Here is a 23,975-nt window from a genome sequence, read left to right on the forward strand (position 1 = left end):
TGGCCGTGTGCATGAGGCCTAACCCATACCATGCTTTGTGGTGTCTTACCTCTCCTGTCTTTCAGAAATAACACCCTAAGGCCTCATGCACACAACCATATGTATTTTGCAGTTTGCAAAACACGGATCCGCAAACAATACGGATGACGTCCGTGTGCATTCCGTATTTTGGGGAACGGAACAGCTGGCCCCTAATAGAACGTAATGCAGAAAATGACAGGGCATGTTCTATTTTTTTGCAGAACGGACATACAGAAATGGAATGCACACGCAGTAACTTCTGTTAAAATGAATGGTTCCGCATATGGTCTGCAAAAAAAACGGAACAAGCACGGAAAGGAAATACGTTCATGTGCATGAGCCCTATGGCCTCCTTTACCTTTCTGTGTCCATTTGATGACGGGGTGAAAAAAGGCATCTGTAAAGGATCCGTGTGTCTGTGTTTTACCCTCCGTGTGTCACATGTATTCCACGGACACTCAACAGCTGAAAAAAGCGTCTTCTATCTGTGGTCAGTGAAAAAACGGACCAAACAAGGACACAACACGGATGCCATCCTTTATCACGGACCCATAGACTATAATGGATGTTTGGTCAACATCGCAGACCAAAGTAGTGCATGACCCATGGTAGTAAAAAACACTGGTGTGAACAGACACGTTAGGCCTTGTTCACATTTCCGTGTCCATTTAATGTCTGTGAAAAAAAACCAAAAAAACGTCTGTGTTTTATTCCGTGAGGAATCTGTGTTTGGGCCTTGTGTCTGGTTTTTGCCCCCTGTGTGTTATCCATATTCCACGGACACTGCTCACCCGAAAATTAATTTCAAAATCATCTGCTAACGGTGGTCAGTGAAAAACGGACCAAACATGAACGCAACACAGAGGCTATACATGTTGTGGCCGTGTTTTCTCATGGACCTATAGACTATAATGGGCGTGTTTGGTCTGCATCGCGGACAAAATTAGTGCATGTCTCTGTGATCGGTCAGTAAAAAAATACTGATGTGTGAACAAACACATAAAAATCAATGAGTACGTGTGCTGTCTGTGGAAAACGTGGACAGCACATGTCACTGAAAAACGGAAATGTGAATGAGGCCTAAAGGCGCCTCCACACACTGCGGATTTTGTTGCAGAAATCTCCGTGACTGAACATCAGTGGCATTCATTTGATGTATGGATTTCTGCAAGCCCCATTCTGGTGAATGGAACGAAATTTTGGTCGTGGAAATTTCTGCAACAAAATCCACAGGTTGAGAAGGCGCACAAGCTGGGGACAGGGATTTTTGGGGGTCAATCGTTGCAATCTATACAGCCTGAAAAGACTGATACCGGGAAACAATAGCTTGTGGTCACAATGAGGAGAAAGATGCTAGCTTTAGGAAAAATGGATACCCCTTCGCAATGAGTTTCAGTCCATGTTCCAGCTGTTGCTTAGCAACGGAGAACATGAACGGTGGGTGACAACGCTGAAGCTCATGCTTCTCGTGGTCACCTTTCGTGGTGGTCCCTTCCTTGTCACTCAGCCACTGGCTCCCCATTGATCAGACTTTGATGGCATTTCGTTAAAAAACACGATAGGAGTCGTAGTGCAACAACCGTTGGTAAATCTATTGTATCTATAGTCTTCTTAATGCAATTCACCTAGACAAAGCCACTTTCAGTGTAATGTTTTATTGTATTTGCTGATATATCACATATAGGGAATTCTATCGAGAATTCAGTACACGCTCCACCACCGCCGCTTCTCAATGGGGCCTTCATTGTTCTCTTAGCTACAAGCGTGATTCCGCCGCCATCTTGCGAGCAGCATCACCAATTCTCTCATCCAATCACAAGCTCCGTGCGTTCCAAGCCTCGGCTGTGATTTCCCAGCTACCAATAGAGACGGCGGTACGTCATCGTCGAGGGGCGGGACATAAACTCCACTATATAAACTCTTGCGCTCGGCCGATTTCTTTCTATCCCAAGTTGCCAGGCGCTTCCATCGTTTCGCGCCAGTCCTTGTAGTCACGTGTGCGGGATTAGCTAATCACGTTTCAGCTCCTCCTCCCGCCGACCGTTTAGTTGCGCAGTCAGGCCGCACATCCCCGGGGTAAGTCTGGACTCGCTGAAGCGCCTTTTTCGGTAGTGTTGGTCGGTAATTCGGTCGTCGCTGAGGTAAATGTTACCGTGTTTTTCACTTTAGCGAGACGTTCGTGTGCTCGGAGTCTATTAAGGCGCTTGTAGAATAGTAGCCGCCATTTTCTCTTCTGAGGGACCGGCGCCATTTTGTTTTACCTCGCCGGTATTGTCTCCCACTGCGTTTCTATTTTTTATTCTTTTTGCGGTTTTTATTGTCTTCCGTTCTAGTTACCTATTGTCTGTGGCGTGTGTAAGATGGCTGCCGGGGAATAGAGCCGTACGGGGTCTCCCCCGCCGGCTGCAGGGGCTTTTGTCTGAGGCGCAGATGATGGGGGTTATACACGGGGCTGTGAAGCGACTGGGTCTCTTCCTTTGTTATCTTCTATGTATGTACTGAACACGCATGTTACACGTGTGCCGTCTGAGCCCTTAAAGGGGAACGCACCCTATTTTATTTTTTATTCCTTTCATGAATTGACTTTATATATTTGTATAGTAAATATAACTTTATGTATGTATCATGAGAGGTTTATGTTGCATAATGTAACCCCTTTTTTAACCCATTCCACGCTGTATGTAATAATAGTGCTTGCAGGCGCAGTGGGTGATATCCTACAATGGGTGTAGAGTTTCGGTTGTCCCCACCCCCCCTCTGGCCTGCCCTGATATTGAATGCACCTGGTGGGGGGTAGTCATTGTCCCTCGTGTCAGGAAGTTGTGTAATCGTTAGCATGCGTTCACACGCTCCACTTTTACATGCTACAGGTTTGCAGCATGGAGATCCCTATTACAATATTTGTTCATTACTACTGGGGCTCCTGCTGGTCCTGAGAACAGGGGCCCATTCCCCACATATGTTTATCCCTTCTGCTCTCTTAGGATCAGTGGGAGTCTCCCCTCCCCCCCCCTTCTAAACTGGGCACAACCCCTTTAAATACTCATATTGTGCACTTAAATTATATTACTGACCTATCCTTAGGCTCGGTCATCAATATCAGATCGGTGAGGATCCCATTGATTAGCTGCTAGGCCATGTGATGTCGGATTCATCCATCACATGACCTACCAGGAGGTTATTACTATTCAAATGAATGGGGCTGAGCTGCAATACCAAGCACAGCCACTATGCAGTGTATGGCGCTGTGCATGGTAAGCTGCAGGGTGCTGGCTATGCCCACCAGACCCCTGATGCCTCTCGGACTCCTGCCGACGGTACCAATCTGCAAGACTAGGTCATTGTTATCGCTTCCTGGACCGTGCAGGGCTCTTCTGTTAACACTGCTGGGAGGAGGCCTCCGCCCGGCAGTGTTCAGTGATGTCTCCGGCTCTGATGGGTGGGCTTTAGCGCTGCCCTAGCCGCTTTTCTTGCTAGGGCATCGCTAAAGCCCGCCCATCATAGCCAGAGACATCACTGTACTCCCTGGTAGCCCCATGGAGACTTAGTAAGTCACCGGAGCTCCTGAAAAATGCCTTTGTCCTGCTCGATTTATCGCAGCCCAAAGGAGAGCATCGGAGCATGAACTGCTCCAATGCCCATGTCAGGGGGGCTGCCGGGGTGAAAATGGGGGATGGCCGGGTTCAGCTCTGAAGCCAGACAACCCCTTTAAGCTGAAGATCTCATACTTTGTAGTGCATTGTGGTAAATCCACTGCAGAAGCTCTGCCCCATGTGGCCTTTAAGCACGTTTTGGCAGTGGTATTTGTCCAAATCTTGGCAGGCTAGGTAGCACCCATATCTCTGCTGGACCCCTTTATAGTCAATGGGTGTTCTGGTGGTGCAGGGTCTGCCTCCGCCGCTCATGTGAAGGGGCCTTAGGCAGTATCACATGGCTGATTGTCCCCTACGGACTGATATTTGCAGTTTTGACTGCAGTTCATACAGATGTGTGGTTTTATTTTTTATAACTTTGCATTTCTTACTGCTTTCTAGGGGTTTTCCCATCTTGCTCTGCAGCCTCTGCTGTTCACTTCCTGGTTTCCTGCTGCTGGGGCGGGGCTTAGGCAGTGAGGGCTGGCCACGCCTCTTCTGATATCACGCTCCTTCATGTCTCCTATGGCCACTGCTTCTCTCCCGAATCTGAGCTGCACTTGTGCAGAAGACCTTTTTAAAAAAAAATTTAAACTCAGCCGGTCGCTCATTGCTGTCCTGAGCATGCACAGAGCTTATTTCTTTAGTTCCGCATCTCATACGGCACTGCATACAGGGCATGCATGTTCAGGCCTGCAATAATTGGCCAGCTGGGGGAAAATAGTGTCTTCTGTGCAAGCGCGGCCCATGAATATGGGAGACGAGCAGTGGTTCAGTGCCCTGATCACCTGGCACTTACTTGCTCTATAGACCCACGGCTGAAATCAACGGCTTGGTCTTGTGATGTGAATTCACATCTGATCTGTTGATTGTGGACGTGTCGTTTGTTATCCACACCTGGCTTTTACTTCAAAGACCATGTGGGTGAGATGAAACGCGCTGTGCCCCGGGGACAATTTACAAATCTCTAAGAGCTGTGAGCATCTTGTGGCTGCAATGGGCTTAAGATAATATTTCAGTTTGCCTCTATTGAGCTGTCAGCAGCCTTTGTCCAGCAGGGAGCTGCTTCTGCTGGGCGCAGAGGATCTTATGCACTCTAATATATGATGGGGATTGTTGTGGGCCCAGAGGTTTACAGACGGGAATTATAGGGTGTCTGCGGCCTGGCCCGTTCATCCCACTGTCAGACTCCTGTCCTGAGGCAGTGATGTGCAGGTTCTTCTACTAGATGCCGTACTAGATCTCTGTAATTTGACTATCTCCTGAATATTCTGCTTCTCATTGTCTGAACCTGATGTCCTGTACTGAGTAACAAACGGCAGATTGTGTCCTACAGGTCAGTGTATTGGCCTCTCAGCTAGTGATTGGGCTGTGTTCACACTCTGTTCTACAATGTGTTGTAAGGTCAGATGGAATCCTTTATAGTCCTAAGTACACAAGTGCAGTGCCCCTGGTGTTTAGACCTGGTACTGCAGAGTGCTTGGTGCTAGATGTCTCCATTTGCCTGGCAGTGGGTAAAAACTAGTATAGCTGCATATATTTTCCTGTATGAGCTCAGCCTTGGTCTCGCACTTTCTGGTGGCTGTGGTTAGGAGATTAATTTCTTCACCTTCATTGTCCTAGACATAAGACTTCTGCTCATGGTAATCACCTTACATTGTAGGGTATTTTCAGCTTGCATTCATGTTGGTATCGATGTGCAGCTCTGAAGGTCACGGCAGCTTTGTAATGTCATGTAGCCAGAACGGCGGAGTCCTTGTGCTCATTACTGGAAATGCTGCGTGCTTTCAGTCACTTGGCAGAAATGAATCTGGTTTAGGGTTCTCACAATACCATCATTTTGATTCTATTTCGATACCATTTGATGCCACGTGAGCATAACTGCACCATGCATTCTGCATTTCATGGAACATCTGGGCCATAATCAAACTTTTTTTTTTTTTTTGATCAGGGTGAATAGGACCTCACACTCCCTGCTACCCTGTGCATAGTGCACACAGCAGCAGGGAGATTACCATGGCACCCAGGCTATAGTAGCATCCTGGCTGCCATGGTAACAGATCGGAACCCTGAGATTACACTGCTGGGGCTCTGATCAGAAGCTTCTACCAATGAGGAGGGGTTGAGGGGACCCTGTGCCCACTGCCACCAATGATTTTAATGCTGGGTGGTTACAGGGGGTGTGCTGTGCCACCACTGACTCTCTCAATAGAAATATAGGTGGCAGGTGCCAGCAGCAGAATCACATAGCTGGCACCTGACCTCTATGACAGCGCTGCCATCAGCGACAGTTAAATCCTCAGGTGGCTGCACCTATATATCCTCAGGTGGCAGCGCCCTGTGATAGAGGTCGGGTGCCGGCAATGTGATTCTGCTGCCGGCCACAGCCCCGCCCCTCTTATTGGCGGTGGCGGCACAGGGGGTGGGAAGAGACTCTGCCCTGTGCTGCTGAGAACATTGTGTGCTGACAGCAGTGTGCGCCATGTTCTGTGATACTAGGCTGCTCGGTAGTGCAGCCTAGTATCTGTAAATGTCAAATCCTGGTATCAAATTGATGCTGGTACAATAGTAGCAATAATGTGGTGCTCACTACAACCCTAATCTGCCTATCTATGACATTGTTTAATACAAAGACTTGGCTAAAGTGTAGTACAGACTGGAATTGTTTTGTTAAAGGGGTATTACAGCTCACAAATGTCATCTCTTTAAAGGGATTCTGTCACCTCCCCTAAGGCAAAAAACGATTTAAAACCAGCCATGCAGCACAGCTTACCTGGATTAGGCTGTGCTGTTCAATCTTGAAATCCGTCCAGCAGTTAGTTCAAAAAACGAGTTTGATCAATGAGGAAATGCGTCCTGAAGGTGCCCAGAGGGGCGTTTTTTTCTTCTGAGAGCCCAGTCCCGCCCCTTTTTCAGTGCCCAGCCCGCCTTCCTTTTACTTCCTAACTGCCGCCTCCAGCCTGCCACAGCCTCCCCTTCCTCTCCTCCCCCTCCCTCTTGCCGAACGAAGTCTCGCACAGGCGCAGTACCCACTGAGGGCTGCGCCTGTGCGATCATCAGGAGACTGAGGGCGGCAGCTTCATCTTCGTCACTGGGCATGCGCCGAGCCCAGTGACGTCCGATGCTCGCTCTTCCCTGCTGAGGGAAGAGCGAGCATCGGACGTCACTGGGCTCGGCGCATGCCCAGTGACGAAGATGAAGCTGCCGCCCTCAGTCTCCTGATGATCGCACAGGCGCAGCCCTCAGTGGGTACTGCGCCTGTGCGAGACTTCGTTCGGCAAGAGGGAGGGGGAGGAGAGGAAGGGGAGGCTGTGGCAGGCTGGAGGCGGCAGTTAGGAAGTAAAAGGAAGGCGGGCTGGGCACTGAAAAAGGGGCGGGACTGGGCTCTCTCAGAAGAAAAAAACGCCCCTCTGGGCACCTTCAGGACGCATTTCCTCATTGATCAAACTCGTTTTTTGAACTAACTGCTGGACGGATTTCAAGATTGAACAGCACAGCCTAATCCAGGTAAGCTGTGCTGCATGGCTGGTTTTAAATCGTTTTTTGCCTTAGGGGAGGTGACAGAATCCCTTTAAAGTCAGGAGGGTTTGAACTATGACCAGCATGTCCCTTAGAGGGGGGTGATGAGCACTGCTACAGCATTGCATTACAGCCTTTTGCCCTCTAAGGAACATTAGCATGACTCCATTCACTTTGGAGGATGAAGTGATGGGTATTGAATACCCTTGTAAAGCCATGCAAATGGGATTCTGTGAATCATCCTATGTTCATAGTTAAAGGTTGTGTTTTAATCTTTGCAGGTCGGCTTTACTTCCTGGAAAGGATCCTGTTGTGTATTTCCCATCCATACAGACTGCGACAATGGTGAGTAGAGTTGTGTGTGACAGGGACAACATTGCAGGGACCTGTGGCGCCATGACCGATCCTAATCTCTTACCTTAAACTTGCAGCGTCCCATGCGCATCTTCCTGAACGATGATCGCCATGTCATGGCAAAGCACTCTGTGGTGTATCCAACCCAAGAGGAGCTGGAGGCTGTGCAGAACATGGTGTCTCACACAGAGCGGGCACTGAAGGCGGTGTCAGACTGGATTGACCAGCAAGAAAAGGTTAACACTGGAGAAACTGTCCAGCCAGAAGCTGATATTGCAGATGACACTACAGAAGAGGGCAAGGAAAGGTAAAGATCCTCGTCGGTGCCACCTATAGCTGTGAGGTTAGCTGTAGATGTCACCTAATAAACCCAATGTTTCTTTCCACAGCACTGCTGACTCCAAATCTGGCGAGAACTCTACAAGGACTCTTCGTGGTGTTATGAGGGTTGGACTTGTTGCCAAAGGGCTTCTCTTGAAGGGGGATCTTGATCTGGAACTGGTTCTTTTGTGCAAGGACAAGCCCACAATCTCTCTCCTGAAGAAAGTCTCCGACAACCTTGTTGTTCAATTTGCTGTAAGCCAAGTTTTTTTTATCAACAGGACTGGCCAAGACAAAATGCAGTGTGGTCTGCAGGCAGCATGTTATAGAGCAGGAGATGCTGAGAAGATTGTATATGATGTATGGGAAACGATTCAGTAAAGCCTGTAGCTTTCAAAATTTTTATCTTTGCTTTTTTCACTTCCTGTAAAGATCTAGTGGTTCAGTGATGTGTCACAAGTGACGTTGTCTCTGGCTGCAAAAAAGAAAAGATACAGATATATAGTTTTTACTGAATCTTTTTTTTCCTAAAACTATATCAATCTGCTCCTCCTGCTCCATAACATGAGACTTTCAGATTGTATTTCATTTTGTGGTCACAGGTCCTCTTAAAGGGTTTGTCTGACTTCTGAAAATGGCATTTATCATGTAGAGAAAGCTAATACCAGACACTAATGTGTTGTGACTGTCCATATTGCTTCCTTTGGCTGGGTTCATTTTTCCATCAGATCATACACTGCTTGTTTCCATGGCTATGACCACTCTGTAATCCAGCTGCGGTGGCCGTACTAGCACACTAGGTAAAAGCTCCCGTCTATGACCACCACTGATAGATTACTGGGTGGTCGTATCAGCAATGAACAAAGTGATGGAGAAATCAATAAATTAGTAAGTGCCTTGTATTAACTTTCCCTACATGATGAATTGCATTGGCTGGAGACACAACCCAATACCTATGTACCTCTGCTGCAGGTCTAACATAGTATGTGCCTTATTGACTTGTAGTCTGTTTCGGAGGAGAAGTACGACGTGTTGCCCAATATCCGAGAAGCTTCAATAGTCATCAAGAACACCAAGGAGCCACAGCTGACTCTTAACATCCGCTTGACATCGACTCTGGTCCGCGAGGAGGTGGAGAAGTTGAACGCCGGAGGTACGGCTTGCAGCAAAATGGCTGCAACCATCACTCGCCCCTCTTACTATTAAGCCCATCCCCCTCTTGCAGTCCCATGTAATGTTTTACTCTGCCACCTAATCAGTTTTCCAGCACTCTAGTTTATAACCTGTAACAGCATTGGCTGGGCAGTGTATATACTGTAATACTCCCCTTTCTGGGCCTTGCTGCCAAATGTCTTGTAACTTAGTGGTGCCCTGTGTGGATATTACAGTCTTGCATACAGTGTGACCTGGGCCTGCTTTAATGTCTCCCATGTAGGCCCAGTTGATGCTGTGTTCAGTTGTAGTTGAGGATGCATTTCTAGTTCTTGCATGTTCTTTTAAAATGGGCTGTATGTGTTGCAACAAGAATATCTGAAGGTGTCTCTATGAAAGCGACTCCTCAGCATGCTTTATTCCAGCAAGTGACTGTGTTTTGGATAAAGTTAGACGCCCTCCTTAAACTGCTGGTGTCTAGTTTAAAAAAAAGCCTCAATCCTCTAGAAAGACTTTCCCAGTAAATGGGCTAGCCTTTTCTAAAACCCTGGTCTTCTTGCTGCAGCACAGACTGCTTCCAATATGTTGTGCTTCTGATAATATATATATTGCTATATGGTTCTGACATTGATCATGTATCAAGACTTCTAGTTTGTCGATTTTTAGGGACGCTGGACCTTTGACCAACAGGACTCTCTCTGTCATGGGCTGTGGCCAGGGCAGTCGAGCTGGGTGGAAGGTTTAGTGCAGTGTCAGCCATCAGTTGATCTATATTCTTTCCTTCTCTTTTCTTTCTTGGTCTTTCACTCTTATTGCTTTAAAGCAGCATTCTGGCATTAGTTTCTGATTTTCTGCACAGAAATAAACTGCTATGTGTCCTGATAAAGTCAAATGTAATATTTTAAATTATCTGAGCAAAATCGCTCTTAATCAACTACATTCCAGCCTTTGATGGTTCCCTATGCAGACTGCTGCTTTATTGCATTAGGCATGTCATTTTTTTTTAGTCTTGAGTAGATGTACAAATGCAGTGGGAGGCTGGGGATGCCCAATGTCTTCTGTTAGTGCAGTTTCCTAGGGTTATTATGTAAGCAGTAGTACAGAGAGAAGCCCCACTGCCCTCTGGAAGCTGCCTCATCCCCTGTCCACCTGACAGACAACCCCTTGGTCAAACCGTGCCTTGTCTTCTTATCCATGAATAGAAACGCTATCAATCAGCGATCCTCCGGACGTTCTGGACAGGCAGAAATGCCTTGCTGCATTGGCGTCACTCCGACACGCCAAGTGGTTCCAGGTTTGCATTTTATTATTTCTGTCTTAAAAGTAGTAACTTGCCATTTGTAATTTTTTTTATTTTTTTTGTACTTTAATTTTAAAGCAGCTCACATGTTTTTAGAGAATACTTTAAGTAAACACAGTAGCTGTGCTGAAATGGCTCCTGTCACCTAACAGGCAGCCGCTGACAAGCACAGTGAAATACACCTCAGGGATACATTATGCTTAGATATTAGCTGCTGCTTTGTTCTAAGAGTAATTCAGCCATAAGTACACTGTAATTGCTAATGTAACATACATAAGGCTTATCCTTAAACATAGCTTACATTTACCCTTGACAAAGTAGCACTATATGTCTCAACTTTTTTTTTTCTTTTTTCTGGCTTGTGTTGGTGTAACTTTAATTACTAACCGGCTTTCTCCTTGTCCCAGGCTAGGGCAAATGGGCTTAAATCCTGCGTTATTGTTATCCGTGTGCTGAGAGACTTGTGCACCCGTGTGCCGACCTGGGAACCTTTAAGAGGATGGGTATGTATTGTCTGTATGCTGGCATCGTGTGATGTGTAGCTTGTTTTAGAATTAGAAGTGGTGCTGAAAGAACCAAGCGGATCCTTTTCCATTCAGAATCCATTCTGGACCGCTTCTGTATATTTATTTATTTTCCAGAAAAGTAGGCGGCACTCCGAGAAAGATGAAAAGTGAACTTTATTCACCCAGGTGGTGCAACGTTTCGGTTCTGCACTAGAACCTTTTTCAACGTTGCACCACCTGGGTGAATAAAGTTCACTTTTCATATAAAGTGCCGCCTACTTTTCTGGATTATACATTGGGGTAAGAAGCCTATTCCCCTGGAGACGTGCACCCTTTTTTTCTTTGTGTTCCAGTGCTGCCATTTTTCGTGTGTGTTATATATATATATATATATATATATATATATATATATATATATATATATATATATATATATATATATATATATATATATATATATATATATATTTCACTACAATTGTGCAGACCTTTGACTTCTCTATTACCAAGCTGTAATAGATAATCTGGTGGGAGATCACATCCAAGACAAAGTGTCTACATGGTAACACATTCTGTGTAGTGTAATCTTGCAGTTTTATTCATTCTGTTTCTTTAGTCTTTCACACTAATGTTTTGGCTTCCCGTTTGAGATCCGTTCAGGGCTCTCAGAAGCGGTCCAGAATGCAGCAGTTTGTCTCCATCTCCATTCCGCTTTGGAGGTGGACACTAATGCTGCTGGGCATGCTAGGAGTTGTAGTTTTGCAACAGCTGGAGGCACATTGGTTGGGAAACACTGTCCTATCCTACCACAGGGACCACCACCAATCACAAACGGGGGCAACGTACCCCCACCCCCCTTTGAAATGAACAGAGCAGCCTGTTGGGCTTGTGTGGCCGCTCCTTTAATCTCTATGGGAATTCCAGAGATAAAGAGCTGTACTTGGTTATCTCCAGAATTCCCATAGAAAACAAATGCTGCACGCATATTTTCAGGAGGTATGGAGGCTCTGTTGTGATCGGTGGGGATCCCAGCGGTAGGAACCCCACCAATCTATCCCCTATCCTGTGGATGGGAATACCCCTTTTAAGAGCTATTAAGTTTTCATTGTAGATTTAGACTGAGAATGTCATGCAGTTGTGTTAGCAGGCATTTGTGTTTTTCAGAGCCACAATTTGTGGACCGCAAAACAGATATGTTCGTCTGAAAGGGCTTGTAACTTGTGCCCTTGTATCATACTGAACAGATGTAAAACTTTTTTTTTTTTTTCCCCCCAGCCTCTTGAATTGCTTTGCGAGAAGGCTATTGGAACAGCCAACCGACCCATGGCAGCAGGGGAAGCCTTCAGGAGAGTCCTTGAATGCCTTAGCTCTGGAATTTTAATGCCAGGTTAGTGTGGTTGTTTTGGGTGTTTCTAGGTGATTTTGGTTTTTATAAAAAAAAAAATTAAATATAAAATGTCTTCTACAGATGGTCCTGGTTTACATGATCCCTGTGAAAAAGATGCTACAGATGCTCTCGGACACCTAGAAAGACAGCAACGTGAGGATATAACCCACAGTGCTCAGGTATGAGACCCTCTGCTTTCAGTGACCAGTCTGCATGGTGCTTATTTTAATAGGAGTGGTGACTGATAGGCTTTCTACTAAAAATCTCATGGGAATATTGAGAAAGTTGATAATATCTAGTGTGGGTTGCATTTACTTATGGCTTCTAACCTGCTGTTTCTCTTACAGCACGCTCTTAGGCTTGCAGCCTTTGGGCAACTGCACAAAGTTCTGGGGATGGACTGTCTACCCAATAAGTTGGCTAAAAGGACAAAGCCAGAGCCTTCCATTGACTATACAGGTATGTGACTGTTCTCTTTTAGACTAGATTAATGTAATTCAGCTTAAGCCAAAAAAAGGGAAAGCTCCTTGTCTTATACCTCCATGCCTTTTTCAGTATACTCTTGGCTTTAGATTGTAATACTCTAGCTTTTCCCTGATCTTTAAGAGCTGCTTTATGTAATGACCTTGTTTTCTGTTGATTTTACAGTCCAGATTCCTCCCAGCACCACCTATGTTATACCAGCCCTGAAACGACCAATGGAGGAGGACGGAGATGACAAATCGCCAAGTAAGAAGAAAAAGAAGATTCAGAAGAAAGGTATTTGAGGGGTGTTAGGCAGGGTGCTACTAAACTATCATCCCTCTCAAGGCTAAGCTTCTTGCCGTGGGCATTTCCAAATTAGTTTTAGAGTCCACACCTCACATGCTTCCTTAGAAGTTTCCCATTAGAGGGGAACTTGGCATAAGATTTATTAAGCGTTTCAATTTTAGTTGAAGACGGCAGGATTTGGTAACCTACATACATGGCATGGGATTGGCTGTGAAGGGCATTAGTCCTCAAAGCTAGTGACTTGTCATCTTAATGATCCATGACATTATTTTTAAATCTAGTTAAGTTTGTTGCTGTGAGTCGTGCAGATTATTCCCTTCAGCGTCATTGGCAAACTATCTAGAATTGCTGCTTGCACAGGACAACTGTCCTATTGGCACTGATTTGTGAGCTTTGGAAGTTCTGGATCTGAGTAGAGAAGCCTGGTAGAAGTGTTTTATGATGGCTTTTTTTGGTCACATTCCTTAAGTCATTGCTTTGCAGTAAGAAGCTGAGATAAACATTTAATTTTGTGCAGATGAGAAGAGCGAACCTCCTCAAGCAATGAATGCCCTGATGAGGCTAAACCAGCTGAAACCTGGTCTCCAGTACAAACTCCTCTCCCAGACAGGACCTGTCCACGCCCCCGTCTTCACAATGTCTGTGGAGGTGGATGAGAAGACCTTTGAGGCATCTGGTCCTTCCAAGAAGACTGCCAAGCTACATGTTGCAGTCAAGGTTTGTGTACTGCATGCGATTCATCAGTTGTCTCTACAGTTCTGGATGGGTAGAATAACTGATCCTGGTAAACTTTAGGTTTTGCAAGACATGGGACTTCCTACGGGCATTGAGGAGAAAGAGGAAGGCACTGAAGATGCTGAGCAGAAGCCAGTAATCCAGACTCAAGCTCAAAATGACTCCGCTCCGGGGGATAATGCTTCAGCAGACCAAACGGAGGTAAGTTTCTAGACTAGTAGCAGTAGTATATAAAACGCGGCTGTTTATTTTGGGTAATAAATATTTTCACCCTTTTTAGGGTGCTAAACAGCAAGGACCTATTCTTACGAAGCATGGAAAGAATCCCGTCATGGAGCTTAATGAGAAGAGGCGTGGACTGAAATATGAGCTTATATCTGAATCAGGTGGCAGCCACGACAAGAGATTTGTTATGGAGGTAACTATACCCACAGTGTGTAATAAGGGGCTTTGCAGATAATGGTGGTCTCACTCATATCAGACTTAAAGGGGTTATGCCATGGTTAATGTAAAAAATAATCAGACATGTAGAACCCAATTTTTTTCTAACAAAGCTAGAACCAGTCCTGTAGCTCACACTGGTCCAGAGATGTCCAGTTGCTCTGCAAATTATCTTCAGCTTGGCAGTGCATGGGGTGTGTCCTTTCTGCTGCAGCTTCCTCCATGTTGCTGCCTCGGCTTCTAGAGGAAGACGTGGCTCATGGCAGTTAAACCTAGCACCTTCAATCTGCTCAGTGAGAGGGGCAAAATAAGAATGAACAGCAGGTGGCGCTATGGTTACATTTTATTGAATGGCTCCCTGGAGATGGAGGGCTATCTATTTTAGCATTCAGATCTACAAGCTGGCTTAAACCGTAAAATATTTAGTGAGAAACCCTTTAAACGGGCTGTCACTTCAGCAAATGGCATTTATTTTTTAGAGGGTTAATACAAGGCACTTATGTTTTTTTTATGGTTGTGTCCACCCTGCAATCCAGCATCGGAGCTTGCACACTATAGAAAAAAGCAGCAGCCTATGTGCGCTTCCGTGGTCCCAGCCACTAGAGATCATCACTTCCTATAGTGTGCGAGCACGGCCACTTGCAGGGTGGTTGTAACCATGGAAATGAGCAGTGTATAATGTGGGGAAAATGAATCCAGCCAAGGAAGCAATATAATCACAATATGTAAGCTGCCTCTATTTGTTATACTATTTAGTACTGTGTTCTTCAAAAGAACAAGGACTACACTTCTAATAAAGCTTTAAAAAAAATCTAATGTTCTGAAAAGTACACTGAAAAAAAGTGGCTTGTATTTCTTTCATAAATGCCACTTGCTGAAGTGAGACAACCCCTTTAAGTCTCATCCACATGGCTGTATTAGAGAGGTGTTAAATGGCACTGATGGACCTCTATTGGCACAGTGTCAGTAACGAGTGCATGCTTTTAGATGCTGTGGAGGTATTCTCTTCTAAAAGCACTGTCTAATGCAGTATATCCCCCCACAAACAGTGTGTGCAGTCTGTTTAAACTTTGCAGCATCTGGTTTAACAATTGTTCTCTTGTTTTTGAAAGGTTGAAGTAGATAATGTGAAATTCCAAGGATCTGGTTCGAACAAGAAGGTTGCAAAGGCCTATGCTGCTCTGGCTGCTTTAGATAAACTTTTTCCTGATTACACAACATACACAGAAGCTCCCAAGAAGAAGCGACCCCCAATGATGCCCAGGGGTGGCCCCAGAGGAGGAAAAGTAAGATGTGTTCTTAATTGAAGCTTTTTAGGCTTTTTTTTTTTTTCTCCTTTTCTAAATATGCATAATTGTCAACAGCATAACCAAGGCTTTGGGATGATGTACAGCGAAGTTCCACCTCCTCAAGGCATGCGAGGCGGTCGTGGCAGAGGAGGAATGAATCGGGGCAGAGGAAGGGGACGTGGATTTGGAGGCAATCATGGTTACGGGAATTCAGGTAATGCTGATTGGTTATGATATTCCTGGTGATCAGAATGTCTGCACTTACAAGTGAAGATTAAAATAGTTGTCTCTGTACTGTTGCCTTCTTGGGTGTGTTCACACAGGGAATTTTGACTTATTCTGCTGCAGTTCTTTGTATGCTGTGGAATGACTCGTGGCTTGGCTCCATTGAATGGAGATGGGCTGAGAGCAGACATCCTGTGGAACATAGTGGCATTTGTTCACACTGCACCAAGAAGGGACAAAATGCAGTGCATAAACAGCTGTGACTGTTCCCTTAAAGGGAAGCCATTTGGTGTCCTAAGGTCAACTAGTAACATACTGGCTCGCTTTATTTAATTGACTCGGCTGTTTTGCTAAAATCTTATGCTAAACAGCTTCAGCGCTTGCTGACCATATTCATAAGCTCGGCTGAAAACTCAGAGGCAGGAGGGCAAGTGGAGCTGTGAGCTCATGAATATGGGTGAGAATTGGCATGTGCTGGAGCGGTTAGGACCCCGGTGACAGATTCCCTTTAACATTTTTTTTTTTTTTTTCCTTTTAATTCTTTTTATGTAGGTGGTTATGGCGGCTATGGCGGAAACTACAACTATCAAACATCTGCAACAGCTGGCTACAGTAAGTGTCATACACTATAAATGCAAAACCTGTATAGCCAGGAAATTGCCACATCTGGTGGGACCTGAACTTCAGGACCATTAATTTATGGCTTCTCAGGCTTATACCTAAAATGGCTCTCAGCTGATCTCTGGAGAGAATACATTCAGCCGTGCTTTTGCAATGCATATCCTGGCTGCGGTCACGGGCACTTCTCCTGATGTCCTGACTGGATGTAGTCGTGGGGTCCCGCCCCACGTTTGGCTGAATGTACCCCATGCAGCTGAACGTGAAGATTAAAAAAAAAAGCACATCCTGTTGAAACTTTAGAGGCAGAACCTTTAGGCAGGTAAATAATCATGTGACATCCCTCCCAAAATCTAGAATCGGTACTATTGAAGGGTAAGTACTTCTGAAAGTGTCTCCTCTATACAAGGTTAGCCGAAAAAAACATTTTAGGTACAGGCCTGGAGAAACCCCTCTTGATCCTAATGAAAAATTATGCTTCAGAATTTCCCTTCCTGTGAAGATCTGGACTCTTCAGTGTAAACCATGTTCAGTAAAGCGATACTTTTTTGTAATTTCCTCTGGGTAACTTTCAGTGGATTTGATTTTTCTCCCTGCTGTTATATTGAAAATCTTGGTGTCAGCGGCCCTTCCTCCTGGTAACATCAATTTGTGAGGGGCCACAGACACTACTAATTTTAGGCTTGGCTGGAACAAGGATGCATCACTCTGGAGCTTCTTCCACTTGACTACCAGTGTACTGTCTTCCCATGTTTTTGTTTTTTCTCTCCCCCTCTTCAGTAAAGGCTGGAGGGCAGGAATCCTTCTGGAAAGGCCACTTCTGTCATGTCACTTAGAACCAAAGCTATGGTTTTGTCCAGAAACTAGACATGTTACTGCACTTTATTACATCAAATGTTCATTGTTACATGATTTAAACCTTGGTTTCCCTTTGCAAATTCAGGGTGTGCTTTAGTGCAACCACATGTGCAAATGTAAACTGGTTTAAGGTAAACTGGCTAAAATAAGCTGCTTTTGCTGTTAACTGTTGGACTTTGACAGAAGCTTACCTGTGGTTGCTGTCTTAATGGTATCTGCTTTTGAAGAACCTGATGTGTCCTCTTGTGCACAGTGGTTCCCAGGTGTAGATACAAACTGCAACCTACGCAGCTTTTGTCACTGTATTCAAATGCTACAAGATCAGGAGCAGCTTATGTGTTGGTTGGCTTTAAGTCTGCCCCCTGCCTTCATATCGCAGAAGCAGTCTGGTTCTCAGTTTTTGGCTGACTGCATGCAGTTTCATTTCGCCGGAAATGGCAAGTTTGGACTGGATTGTCCCAGTGATCTTGCTGGTTCCTGGTGTAAGTGGACTGCATCCTACTTGATATGGTTACAGCCCTTGTGACTGCTTCTCTGGTCTGTAGGTGCAGGGTATACTTCAGAAACGTTTATTCGGTAATAATGTGCGTTAATTCTGTCAGAACGTTTTACATTTCTCTGCTTTGGTTTAACAATGTGAGAACTCTCCTCACACTAAGTTGAGTATAGAAAAAACACACTTCCTCCCATCCCCTGTCACCACCTGGAGGAGCCCCCACAACAAGACTGTTCTTGTGGGGAGACAGGAGCAGAGAAATCTAAAATTTTTCGTACATAAATTTATCTCTGGCACAATGGCCGATCTACAGAGGATTCTAATTTTATTTCTCTCTGCTGTCTCCCCCTTTTTGTAGGTGACTTTTTCACAGACTGCTACGGTTATCATGATTTTGCATCTGCTTAGACCATCTATAGCGTATTGCACCCACCCTCTCAAAACCCACAAACCAGCTCTTTATTCCTGACTGAGCTCCACCAGATGAAAGCTCTGCTGGTTTATTTTTCTTTTCCACATGCATTTTTTTTAATTTTTTTGGGGACTGTTCATTTCAAGCTTACAGCATTGTAAAACTGTGCAATTCTGCGCCTTACTTGAGAACTCCTTTCACAAGCGGAACTTGCTTTATTCAAGTCGGCGGTTGAAGTGTCACTTGGCCAGTCATTTCTCTGTATCGTCACGATTGGATGGTGTTGCCCCCAAATTACTGGAGACTTCCCCCTCCCCCCAGGCATTTTTTTTTTACTTGGTTTTTATTGTCTGGAACTTGCAATTTTTATTTTGCGTGTTCAAAATGTTTTAATAAATCTTGTATAAATGAATGTGAAAGTTGACACTTGTCATTTTAATATGGGAAGTGCATTAACACCCTTCTGTGAAGCTGAGTGATCTCACACTTGACACAATGTCCCATCGGGAAGAATAAAATGCCAGTCCAACCTCGTTGGTCAAGTGCTTCTATAGTGTCGCTGTAGATCTGCCCTTGGCAGGGTTTGAGGAAGGAATCGTCGGTGCAGGGTTGTGAATGTTATCACAAATTTAGGGTATTGTAGGGGAAAGATTGAAAGTAGGAACCATGTATGGGTCAGTGGCTGGGTTTGCAGCTGTAGCCTCCTCACTGGGTGCTCGATATACTGAAGATATAAAGTTAAACCATTGGTGCACAGCATCTGTTGGCAAGCTATGAATTACTGCTCCCTGTAGTCTCTTGAATGAAAAGTTTATGGACCCCCGTCCAGGGCACAGCATCTACCGGATGAGTCCTAATGTCTTGGAGCAATATCTGAAGATGGAGTCTGCAGGTTTTCTGTGTATTGCAAAGGTTGGAATCTGCAGGCTTGAGCCTCATTCACATGTCTGTTTTCCATCAGTGATTGTGAGCCAAAACCAGAATTGGAGCCTCCACAGACATAAGGTATAAGGGAAAGATCTGCACCTGTTGTGTCTAGACCCGCACCTGGTTTTGGCTCAATATCACTGACTGAACACTGTGAAAAAGGCATTCAAGGCTATGTACACTTTTTTTTTTTTTTTTAAAGCAATTTGATTGCATATTTACTCATTTTTGGCTAAAAATCGCTTTCAATTCTGTCAAAGGGTTAACTAGTAATTTCATTTTGTGCTATAATAAACTATTGAGGGGTCAAACACTTATTTAAACCATTCCTATCAGTAACATAAGAGCTGAGCTAGCAGTCTTTAGGAGGTCAGAGCAGAGATAAGGAGCCCCTCTGCTCCTCAGATGACAGAAAATAGTCCACAGGCTGCTACTAGAGTCTGCCCTGTACAGAGACTTCACATTTAAGGAAGACTAACTGAAAAACTGAAATTTTAGCAAAATGAGTACAATGCACTAAAAATGCCTCAAAGGTGTACATGGCCTCAAGTACACACTACGTCAGTGCAGATTTTGGGGCAGATAATGTCCTGGATCCAACATACAAAACACCCAAGAGGTCAGATATCTGATTTTTAGATGTGATACGCCCATTTCTTTAAGCACAGACCACAAGACTCCATGTAAAGTGCTTTGATCCAACAACTCGTTGAGACTGCAAAAGTGCAGAATCTGAGTTCCCTCGGTTCATGAATACTAATCTGGTCATGGTGTGACGAATGTACAGATTCTGCACTTGTGCTATGTAAAATTGTATTTATATACATATACACAACTTGGATCAACTGGCCTTGGAATAGTTGAATGCACTTTACATTGTGTCCTATGGTCTGCCTAAAGTAGCATCTGTATAACTTAAGATCATTCACTTTGCATGCAGAAAATCTGTGGTGTTCATAGTAACGCCAATACACTGAGAATCTGCATTGTAGTAACCGTACCCTAGGGAGGCGCGGTAAAGTGTACTGTGGAGGAGGCAGAAATGACTGTCGCCAGATGCTGTTGCTTTCTGTAAAGTTGCTGTAAGACTTAAAAAGCCCAGCAGTCAAAAGATTTCTTATCGCGGAGACTACCCACGTTGGCTAAAATGAATGGGGAGCAATGCCTTGTCCCTCAGGACAGTGTGGGGTAGGAATCCATTGGCATCGGGGCAGATGCCCACACCAGTGACTTGGCATGTCACTGACCTAAGAGTTGGGGTATAATGGTTACCATTTTGACCCTTAATTAGTAAATGCCTGTGTTCCACATGAAATTACCATTCCGATGCATCTTTTCTTATTCCTGTGGTTTGTTCCTCCTATAAGTTTGCTAAAACTAACAGCTTGTTAGCCCAGTTGGGTCAGCCTGTGTATGAACCTCCCACAGGTGATATCCACTTATAAATGTACACATTCCCTGGTGGAGTAACAGGAACAACAGAGCTATAAGAATCTCAAATTGTTACATGGGAAATGTAAAAAAATTTTTTTTCCACATGCCTGTATGAAGAACTTGTGTGGGAACATAATTTACTGGGGTTTCACTTCTGTTGGCTTAGAGCCCAATTGAGATTATGGGTTTCATCTTTAAAGAGGTTATCCAGTAATTATGACCTACCCTGGCCACCTTCTGACAAGTTCCCAGCTGGCTCAGTTTTGCAGGCTGGATATGATTGGAACAAACTTAGCTGGGAAAAGTGTCTGGATAAAATGTTCCCATTCCCCAATCAAAATGATAGAAGTCTGCTGAATTCTATTATTCAGCTGGTGTCCTGAGAGTAAAGAAGTAAATGCACAGCAGACCTGTCAGCTCAATTACATTAAGCCGGATACTACTGGGTCCTGGGATTTGGAGCTCTGTTCACATTTGGCAATTACCCCACTCCCAAGTAAGACAGGTTTTGCCTTGAGCCCTCCGGCCCTTGGGCTATAGCTCCTGATTCTTGTACCAGCACCATTCGGGAGGTGCCTGCTTTTGTTGGATCATTGCCTATGTATCATCTGTAAGTATTTTTATTTACTTTGCACGCAATGACTCAGGAGAAGTTTGACTTGTATTGTACGTGTTGGCTACATATCTGTATTGTCACCTATTTGCAGGAATTCTAACTTGACAAATGTACTGTTTGCAGGCCAATTCTACAGCAATGGAGGTGGCTCTGGAAATTCCAGTGGTGGCGGTGCTGGCTCTGGTGGCTACAGCTCATATTATCAAGGGGACGGATACTCCACACAAGCTGCTCCAAAACCTTTTGTGAAGAAACCACCAGTCCAACAGCAGCAGCCCCCAGTACAGCAGCAGGCCCCAGTGCAGCAGCCCCCAGTACAGCAGCAGCCTGCTGCCCCGCCCAAGCAGTCCTATAACCAAGGCTATCAGGCAAACCAGGCACAGCCCCAGCAGAGCTACAACCAGAGCCAGTATGGAAGCTATGGACCACCACAGAAGCAGAAGGGAGGTTATAACCAAGCCGCTCAGGGAACTGGTGGTGGTGGCGCTTATTCCTCCTATTCAAACTCTTACAGTGGTGGAGCAGCCTCAGGTAAGACTTGCAGAGCATCTGTCTAAATCAGGCATGCTCAACCTGCAGCCCTCCAGCTGTTGCACTAACTCCCACAATGCCCTGCTGTAGGCTGTTCGGGCATGCTCGGAGTTGTAGTTTGAGCATGCCTGGTCTAAATGACCTGTTTAATTCAAGTTTCTACACTGAATATCCATATTAACAATTTTAGTGCCTTGGATGCTTTAAATACCCTCCTTGCATTGGGATGGAAGCACTAAGGTCTCTAAATGTAGAGTGAATGCAGAAGGGCATTTATTGGTATTAATGTTTACCCCTTTGTCCATAGGTTATACTGGTGGCGATGGTGCTGGTGGTAGAGGTGGCAATTCCTACACAGCTCCAAGTGCTGGTGGCTACAATGCAGGGGCAAGCTATGGTGCCAACAATACCTCATACCAAGGTAAAGACTCAACTTTGTTTTGGCTTACAATTCCTGATTCACTGAACTGTGTATAACGGGATCTAAATTTTTTTTATTTTTTTAAATTAATAATTTTTTTTTCCATTTAAGGATATGCGCAGTCCACTTACAATCAAGGTGCAGGACAGAACTACACCGCTCCCAGTACTTACCAGCAACCCCCAGCAGGCACCGCAAACTATGGCAGGAATGCAGATCACAGCATGAATTACCAGTATAGATAGACTCTCACCCCCTAAGCTGCCCCCCTATCCCCTGTTCTGTGAAGTCTCAACATGCTTTATGTATTTTAATGCGTTAGTGTTTTCAACTTCATGTTGCATATTGTTTTTTTTGTTCCTGTTTTATAAGTGAAGATTTTATTTTAAGACGTGTCAAAAAGGGTTTTTGGTATGTCTCGTTTCATTCAGGCGTTTATCTGGAGTGAGCCGAAACATGATTAAAATAAAAAAATAAAAAACTTAATTAGTTTCATGTGATTTTGTTATGTATTTCATAGGGACACTGTAAATTGCTGCCTCCATGTCTGTTGCTAGGAGGGGTGTGATAAGCATCATCCTGTCATCTCCAGTTTTGAAACTACTGCTCAATGTAACCTGCCTGCTGGGAGTTGTAGTTTCACAACTGACTAGCACAGATTGAAAATCGCATCTTTTAGACCTAACTTTAATTGTCCACTTTTAATTGGACAACTTGGGCTACTTTCACACTTGCGTTCGGAGCGGATCCGTCTGTCTGCACAGACGGATCCGCACCTATAATGCAAACGCTTAGATCCGTTCAGAACGGATCCGTTTGCATTACCATGAACAATGATGGTGCAAACGGATCAGTTTGGACTTTACATTAAAAGTCAATGGGGGACGGATCCGTTGAGCCATACTGTGTCAACTTCAAACAGATCCGTCCCCATTGACTTACATTGTAAGTCTGGATGGATCAGTTTGCCTCCGCCTGCTGAGCGGAGCCGAGGACAAACTGTGCCAGACTGATGCATTCTGAGCAGATCCGCATCCACTCAGAATACATTAGGGCTGGACGGATCCGTTCGGGGCCTCTTGTGAGAGCCTTCAAACGGAACTCACAAGCGGACACCCGAACGCAAGTGTGACAGTAGCTTTAGTTTGTTCTTCACACTAGCGGTAACATCTTGCCTGCCGGAGTTCGGCATTACCCGGGTGCTGCTTTTCCCCACTGAAGCCCACTTACTATTCTGCCCGTTTCCGGCATTGGACACTAAACAAAAACAGGTGCAGATACTGTGAAAATGTTTAACTTGTCAGCATATACTTTACATCAATGTGAATTCATTGTTTAATATGCAAACTGGCACCAAATGGATATGTTGACAAACAAATGATCAGACACCCAGTAGATTTCTTCTAATTATGTACAGTTGTGGCCAAATGTTGAGTGACACACGAATTAGTTTTCACAAAGTTTGCTGCTAAACTGCTTTTAGGTCTTTCAGTTGTTTCTGTGATGTAGTGAAATATAATTACACGCACTTCACACGTTTCAAAGGCTTATTGACAATTACATGACGTTTATGCAAAGTCAGTATTTGCAGTGTTTGCCCTTTTTCAGGACATCTGCAATTCGACTGGGCATGCTCTTAATCAACTTCTGGGCCAATTCCTGACTAATGGTAACCCATTCTTTCATAATCACTTCTTGGAGTTTGTCAGAATTAGTGGGTTTTTGTTTGTCCACCCGCATCTTGCGGATTGACCAAGTTCTCAATGGGATTAAGATCTGGCGAGTTTCCAGGCCATGGACCCAAAATGTTAATGTTTTGATCCCTGAGCCTTATGGTGCTCCATCGAGCTGGAAAATGCTTTGTTCTTCACCAAACTGTTGGATTGTTAAAAGAAGTTGCTGTTGAAGGGTGTTTTGGTACCATTCTTTATTCATGGCTGTGTGTTTGGACAAAATTGTGAGTGAGCCCACTCCCTTGGATGAGAAGCAACCCCACACAGGAATGGTCT

General features: G+C 44.8%; 1 protein-coding gene across 3 annotated transcripts; it reads left to right on the plus strand.

Moving 5' to 3' along the window:
* The first annotated feature begins 1,969 nt into the window (after nucleotides 1–1,969).
* Nucleotides 1,970–22,452, plus strand: ILF3 (interleukin enhancer binding factor 3). Of its 3 annotated transcripts, none has more exons than XM_044278812.1 (20): nucleotides 1,970–2,097; nucleotides 7,454–7,517; nucleotides 7,604–7,833; nucleotides 7,916–8,102; nucleotides 8,853–9,000; nucleotides 10,202–10,293; nucleotides 10,707–10,802; nucleotides 12,081–12,192; nucleotides 12,274–12,371; nucleotides 12,540–12,651; nucleotides 12,841–12,951; nucleotides 13,481–13,680; nucleotides 13,759–13,899; nucleotides 13,979–14,116; nucleotides 15,252–15,425; nucleotides 15,504–15,642; nucleotides 16,206–16,265; nucleotides 21,138–21,545; nucleotides 21,853–21,966; nucleotides 22,078–22,452. In XM_044278812.1, the coding sequence occupies exons 2-20, from the start codon at nucleotides 7,515–7,517 to the stop codon at nucleotides 22,209–22,211; spliced, it is 2,697 nt and encodes an 898-aa protein (XP_044134747.1). In that variant the 5' UTR covers nucleotides 1,970–2,097; nucleotides 7,454–7,514; the 3' UTR covers nucleotides 22,212–22,452. The 3 variants fall into 3 exon arrangements, with proteins under 3 accessions (XP_044134747.1, XP_044134748.1, XP_044134749.1); XM_044278813.1 differs by having other exon boundaries at nucleotides 13,991–14,116; XM_044278814.1 differs by lacking the exons at nucleotides 21,138–21,545; nucleotides 21,853–21,966; nucleotides 22,078–22,452 and adding an exon at nucleotides 17,984–18,449.
* The last annotated feature ends 1,523 nt before the right edge of the window (nucleotides 22,453–23,975 follow it).

The sequence above is a fragment of the Bufo gargarizans genome, chromosome 2 (assembly GCF_014858855.1).
Source record: "Bufo gargarizans isolate SCDJY-AF-19 chromosome 2, ASM1485885v1, whole genome shotgun sequence".
Taxonomy (NCBI): domain Eukaryota; kingdom Metazoa; phylum Chordata; class Amphibia; order Anura; family Bufonidae; genus Bufo; species Bufo gargarizans.